At 50.0% G+C, this 7,133-nt stretch overlaps 1 protein-coding gene across 3 annotated transcripts in view; it reads left to right on the top strand.

Annotated features, from left to right (window-relative positions):
• The first annotated feature begins 5,068 nt into the window (after window positions 1-5,068).
• The window catches only part of dll4 (delta-like 4 (Drosophila)), a 98,248-nt gene continuing 96,183 nt past the window's right edge, over window positions 5,069-7,133 (top strand). For all 3 annotated transcript variants that reach the window (XR_010018644.1, XR_010018642.1, XM_063053418.1), the window contains exons 1-3: window positions 5,069-5,457; window positions 5,710-5,964; window positions 6,655-6,712. Coding sequence is in view for 1 of the 3 variants with exons in the window: in XM_063053418.1 (XP_062909488.1) it covers window positions 5,404-5,457; window positions 5,710-5,964; window positions 6,655-6,712 (367 nt within the window). In the remaining 2 variants the exon portion in view is untranslated. The remainder of the gene's footprint in view (window positions 5,458-5,709; window positions 5,965-6,654; window positions 6,713-7,133) is intronic.

The following is a 7,133-nucleotide window of genomic DNA, read 5'->3' as shown; positions in this document are numbered from 1 at the left end:
TCCAGGTGCTCCAGTGCAGGCTGATAGGCCAGTGAAAATTGCCCTCCGTGAGTGGATGAGGGGTAGGTCTGGGGTGGGGTGGAAGTTGACGGGAATGCAGGGGGAATAAACTGAATCATTGTAAATAGCTAGTTGACTCAAAGGCCCTGTCTCCGTGCTTTCTCAGTAATTTAAGATGTTGGTTTAGTCCAGCATTCTCAAACCTGTTCACCTACCCTAAATGCAATACACCACCTGTCACTCACTTCTCCTGCTCAAAGTGCAGGTATCTCACCTGGGGGAGCACTCACCCCCACACCAGCCCACCCACCTGGAGAAGGAGCGGAAGGAGGAGAAGGAAGTGGGCCGGAGTGGAGCGAGGTAGAAGGACAGAAGGCTGGAATAGGAGGAGGAGAGGGAGGGGAATGGGAATACAAGGAGGCAAAAGGATGAGAGGAGGAAACAGCTTGGGGGAAGGGTGGTGAGGGGAAAGGAGAGAAGGAGGGAGGGTCAAAGGAGGCATGGAGAGATGACAGGGTGGGGAAAGTCAGCAGACAGATTCCTGGAATGGTGGGACCGTCGTACAAGGAGATCACCTGAGGGGAAGAAGGTGGGAAGACGATGCAACCAAGACAGTTTGGGGGAAAGTGTCAGTGGGGTTGGGGGGGGGAGGTTACAGACTGTAATAAAGGCCAGAAGGGACAGGAGATTATTCTGGGGGTGACTGACCAGGAGGTCAGGTCAGGAGTGGCTGCTGTCTCATGTCTCATGGCTTCCAAGATCTGGACACTGTCCTGACCCTGGCTACTGTCTGTGTGGTGTTTACATGTTCTCCCTGTGAGCTCTGCGTGCCCTCGCTTTCTCCCACATCTCAAACGTGTATGGGCTGATAGGTTAATTGCTGCTGTAAATTGCCCCTAGTGTGTAGGAGCGGGGTAGAATCTGGGAAGAACTGAATGATTGGGGCAACCAAGATGCAGAGACACATAGACAGTCTGAGGAAAGTTCAAATTTAGTGCCATAGGCATGCATACCCAGGATATAAATGCCAACACAATTAGGTTTTTTATTTACAGACATGACAAACTTCAATTTGTCATATGGTGGGTGCTGGGAGCAAGACACAGACACTGCAGTACTAGGAACAGGACTAGGTGTGTCGAGAAAGCAAGGGAAGTTGGACAAAACACAGGCCCTGGACGATGCTAGGATACAGGGCCTGGGCTAGGACTAGACTAGAAAAGCGGGTCCTGGACAAGGACTCCGAGCCAGAGACTGGACAGGGACTCTGAACCTTGGTCTTGACTCGGGCTCGGACTCCGGATCTAGGCGAGGACAAGACATGGCAAGGCAACAGGAATGGACGTGGCAGCACCACGCAGGACTCCAGGGCAGGACGTGGGACCAGAACTGGATGAGGACGCAAAGCTAAGACTTGGACTTGGGAGAACAGGAACGCAGAGCCTTGGTCAAGGGAGAACAGGAACGCAGAGCCTTAGTCGAGGAAGAACAGGAATGCAGAGCCATGGTCGGGAGAACAGGAATGCAGAACACAGAGCCTTGGTAATCTTGGGAGACAGGAATGCAGAACACAGAGCCGGGACCCTTCCTTGGGAATAGGAAGTAGGGCCAGGACTCATACATAGAATGCTGAACACGATGAGACGGTTTCCAACACAAGGTAGCGGCAAATGGCTGGACCTACCTAGCGAAGGCATGGACACAGAGATAGTTCCCAACTCAAGGTAATGACAAATGGCCAGACCTACCTAGCGAAGGCGTGGACACAGAGACAGTTCCAAACAATGAAAGACAGTTCCTTATCTAGACACGCAAGGCCCCGATCGTGCCTTGGCGGTTGAACCTGATGGCATTACAGGCGAGGACACAGGCGAAGATAGCAGGCAAGGCTCCAAGTGAAGGTAGCAGGCTAGGCTTCAGGCGAGGCTTTAGAAGGAAGGAGAACAGTCCAGCAACTGAAGCTGAACCCAGGAGCTGTTTATGTAGCCAGCCCAAAATGAGAATCATGTGCCTCAATTAAGGCACCAACAGAATAAGGGAAAACTGGAAAACCTGGAATAAGGATCGATGGACCGGTCCATGAACCGGACTTCACGGACCGGACCATGACACAATTAACCTCAGACCCTGTGGGAGGTAAGTGCAGAAATTGACAGGGCTCTGGCAGAGATATTTAAATCATCCTTAGTGACAGGTGAGGTACTGGAGGATTGGAAGATAACCAGTGTTGTTCCTCTGTTTTAGAAAGGCTCTAAAAATAAACCAGGAATTCCTAAGCTGGTGCACCTGACATTAATAGTGGGAAAGTTACTGGAAGGTATTCCAAGGGACCAAATATATAGGGACTTGGATGGACATGGACTGATTAAGGATAGTCAGCATGGCTTCATGCATGGTAGGTCATGTCTAACCAAACCTAGAGAGATTTTCAAGGAAGCTACCAGGAAAGCTGATGAAGGCAAAACAGTGGATGTTGTCTATGTGGACTTTAGTAAGGCATTTGACAAGGTCCCACATGGGAGGGTGGTCAAAAAGTTTCAATCGCTCGGCATTCAAAACGAGGTTAGAAAATTGGCTTTGTGGGAGAAACCAGAGAGAGGTAGTAGAGCGTTGCCTCTCTGTCTGGAGGCTTGCAGGGATCGATGCTGGGTCTGTTGTCATTTGTCATCTATATCAACAACCTGGATGATAATATTGTTAACTGGATCAGCAAATTTGCGGATGGCACCAAAGTTGGGAGTGTAGTGGACAGTGAGGAAGCCTGTCATGGCTTGCAGCGGGATCTGGACCAGTTGGGAAAATGGGCTGAAAAACGGCAGATTGAATTCAATGCGGACAAGTGCGAGGTGTAGCACTTCGGTGCCAACCAGAGTAGTTCTTACAGAGTGAACGGTAGGCCACTGAGGGGTACGGTAGAACAAAGGGATCTGGGAATACAGATCCATAATTCAATGAAAGTGGTGTCACAGTAGAAAGACTTGTAAAGAAAGTTTTTGGCACATTGTCCTTCATATTGAGTGAAGGAGATGGGATGTAATGTTGAAGTTGTATAAGACATTGGTGAAGCCTAATTTGGAGTGTTGTGTGCAGTTCTGTTCACCTACCTACAGCAAAGATGTAAATAAGGTTGAAAGAGTAGAGAAAATTTAAAAAGATGTTGCCAGGTCTGGAGGACCTGAGTTATAAAGAAAGATTGAATAGATTAGGACTTTATTCTTTGGAATTTAGAAAATTGAGGGGTGCTTTGATAGAGGTATACAATATTTTAAGGGGTATAAATAATGTAAATACAAGCAGACATTTTCCACTGAGGTTGGATGAGACTACAACCAGAGGTCATGGGTTAAGGATGAAAGGTGAAAAGTTTAAGGGGAACGTGAAGGAAAACTTCTTCACTCAGAGGGTTGTGAGAGAATGGAATGAGCTGCCAGTACAAGCAGTGCATGTGAGCTCAATTTCAGCATTTAAGAGAAGTTTGGATAGATACATGGATAGTAGGGGGGTGCGGTTATGGTCACACTGCAAGTGGATGGGAGCAGACAGCTTAAATGGTTCAGCATGAACAAAGGGCCTGTTTCTGTGCTGTATTTTTCTATGATTCTATGACTGTAACATAAATTATACAGAACTTATAGAACAAAATAAGCATAGCTGTAATGCGTATTCATAGAGAGAATAAAAGGAAAACAGTCTTGGGTAGTGTTGAGGTCAGTCAGGAAGGCAATAGCACTGGAGAAGAAGCTACGGTTGAGTCTTGATCTTGCCGGTTTTCAGGCTCCTGTACCTCCTGCCTAACGGAGAGGATCTGGCACTAATGGTGGGAATCCTTAATGATGGGTGCCACCTTCCTGAGCTATTGCTTTGTGCAGATGCTCTCGATGGAGGGGAGAGCCATATCCACAATGGAACTGTGTGAGACCACCACTGCAATAGTCACCAATCTGATGTGTAATTGTTTAGTGTTTTATCGTGTCCAAGTTTCAGATCTCTGAGTGACTAAATGTGTGTGCTAGATCAAGACTTTAAACAGCAATATCAACAAAAAAAAGGTTATTGGAGCTTTAGAATAAGAGTCAACATCTGGCAAAAGAATAACAGTTGTTTGTGAAACAATAACCGGTCCCCAGAAGTCATTAGTAACAATAGAACTTTAGTCACTCTACGAGAAAATGTGAAACAGAAAGTTCCCAATTAGGAGCCTCAGTTATAAGTTAGTTGTTGCTTGAATTCAATTCTCCACGCTTCAGTTAATGAAGAATATGAGGCCACTGGCCTATGCTCAACAGGTGTGGGTACAGGTTCCTGCAATCTGAACAGAGGGAAAGAGTCAATTCTGACTCACCTGTAGGTTTGGCCACTGATTTATGATGAAAGTTCAACAGGAAGAGAGCAGCCTCATCTCCCTGGCAGTGATTGACTACCAGAGTAATCTCTGCAAAGGGGGAGGTTCTCAGCGCCATCCTAATGATTGACAGATAGGGTAAATCATGCAAAGAGGAAGGCCTTTTGCCACCTATAGAAAGAGGACATCTATTACTCCATCTTATCTATTGACAACCATGTAAACCAAAGGAAACTGGGCTTCTCCATTCTATTATAGCGATGGACAATCTAGGCAGCCCATTAAAAAGGGGGAGGGGACCTGCTCCATCCGTGGGATTGAGGGTCTATGCGACCCATAGGAACGGGGCATTTCCAGCATTCCTGTGACAAAAGTGTGGGCAACCTATAGAAAAGGGGCGTTCCCAGCTCCACTCTTCTGATTGACAGCCTGGGTAACCCATAAGAAGGCGAGAGTCCTTCAGACCTGTGATTGACAACATGTAACATAGGACGGGGGCGTTGCGAGTACCATCCCTCTGATTGACAGCTCCGTCACCCACTGTGACTCGTCCCTTTGACGGACTGACACTCGGTAACCTAGTGAGAAGGAGAGGCCCCGCCTCCGTCCCAGTGATTGACAATCTGTGCAGCACGTGAAGGAGGCGGAACGCCTCATGCCTGTGATTGACAACCTGGGTCACAGACTCCGTATATTTAAAGGAGCCTGAGTGTTCAAACTGTGCAGCTGGTCGGAAGAGTGACCAAGGCTAGTGCGTTCGAGGAACCGGGCCAGCGCGCATCCCAATGACAGCACCACCCCCCAACCCCACGCACACACACGGGCTGTAACCGAGAGCGGCCGCTGGGATCTAACGGGAGTCCGAGTTGTATACGGATTGCCAGCTGGTTTGCAGGTTGCTGCGAGAGTGCGGACCCTTCTAGTGTGTGGTCCGGATCGTCCTGGACCAGCTGCTCGTCCGAAGCTTTTGCGGGTCGGGGTACAACGCGGAAGGAGTACAGAACTAACTGCCTTTGGGACACTCCAAGAGGGAAGCAGTTGAAGAGGGTCGGAGACGGGGCATGGCAGCTTTACGCACTGTCCACGCTGCACTCTTCTTCTCACTCCTTCCCCAGGTAAACCCGTCACCCTGCGGGACTCCATCCTCGACTGCGTTTCCTGCCCCTCTCCCCCTTGCCACCCTCCCTCTCTCCCTCCTCCCTTGCCCCCGCCCCCTCACTTACCTGCCCCGCGCCCCTCTCCCTCCCTCTCCTTTTCTCCTACCATTCTCTCTTTCCCTCCCTCCCCTGTTTTCGCCCCCTCCTCCCTCTTCGCTCACTCCAGCTCCCTGCACTCCGCCTCTCACGCTGGCCTTGTCTTTTTTAAAGGTCTCCTGCCGCGGTACGTTCGAACTGAAGATCCACCAATTTGTGAACGGCGGGGGCTTATTGGCGTCCGGCGGTCGCTGCGTGCCCGACTGCCGCACTTTCTTCCGGGTGTGCTTGAAGCATTTCCAAGTGGTGGTGTCCCCGGAGCCGTGCACCTACGGAAGCGTCCTCTCCCCGTTCCTGGGCGACAGCAGCTCATTCAGGGTGGCGGCCACTCAGATCCCGCTCAGGCTGAACTTCACCTTCAAGTGGCCGGTGAGGGGCAATCCCGGCGGGCCAGGGCAGGGCAGACCGGACTGGACCGGAGTGAGAAGGGGCATTGTACAGTGAGGATGCCAGAGTGATAGCCAAGAGCTGGAAACGTCAGGAAGTGAATGGCAGAGGAGAGATTGCCCTCTCACCTTTGATTCCACCTCACAGATACACACAGCTAGGTACACATGCACACACCTGTGTGTAGGCACACTCACAAGCACGAGCATATAGACATCTACACGCACACACCTGCACAGAAACAGAACTAACGTGCAAATGTAGAGTCGGATTCAGGGAAATGCCCTCAGAGGCACAAACACCTTCACACCGACACAAAAACAGGAACAAATACCGGAAACAGGCAGGAAAAAAACACGCAGGCAGCACAGAGTGATGCTTAAACCCTTACTGAAAACATGCTGTATAAAAGGGACCGACTTTCAGCAGCTAGCAGAAACAGAGAGAGAATATCAGAATCAGGTTTAATATCCCCTGCATGTGTCGTGAAATTTGTTAACTGAACCCGAGAGAACCGCGGGGAGAAAGAACCGGGTGGGCAGACGGAGATGCTACGGGGAGCAGCGGCGGCTCGTTGGCGGGACCGGGCGGCATTCGCGCTGTTAACGTTAAAAGGAAAACTGTGCGCCGATACGGTTACACCTCTAACTCTCCCCCTCTTCTGTTTGACAGGGAACTTTCTCCCTCATCGTTGAAGCTTGGAACTCTCCCTCCAGCCAGCCGAGCCCCAGTAAGTCCAGCGGTTTGAGAGGGGGCGAGACTGAGGTTAATTGATGTATAGCGTTGTAGAGAGGTTCCCCGTTAGATTAAATACAACGCTGTTAGGTTGTGGATGTACAGGTTCGCGGTTCGAGCTCGCCGTCCCATAGTCCTGACTCTTCAACACAATCGACTTCCTATCGTTTATTTTTGGCGTGGGAAACTGAGCTGGATGTTGGTGAGAAAGGCGAAATCTTGCCAAGCCTTCCGCTCGCCTTTTTCCTGCGCTTAACACCTCCGGCAGTCGACGCCGCCTTTTTTGGAAAAGCGACTTCGATTGTTCTGGTGAGAGAGAGAGGTTGGGTTACAGAGGCCGGCACTTCGTTAGCTCGGGTCAATTATCGGTGAAAACCTAAGTCTCCATCACTCCGGGATCACTTTGGCATCACTCC

Source organism: Mobula hypostoma, chromosome 1, assembly GCF_963921235.1.
Source record: "Mobula hypostoma chromosome 1, sMobHyp1.1, whole genome shotgun sequence".
NCBI lineage: Eukaryota > Metazoa > Chordata > Chondrichthyes > Myliobatiformes > Myliobatidae > Mobula > Mobula hypostoma.
The sequence above is the reverse complement of the archived record's forward strand: the minus strand, read 5'-3'. Positions and strand labels throughout refer to the sequence as shown.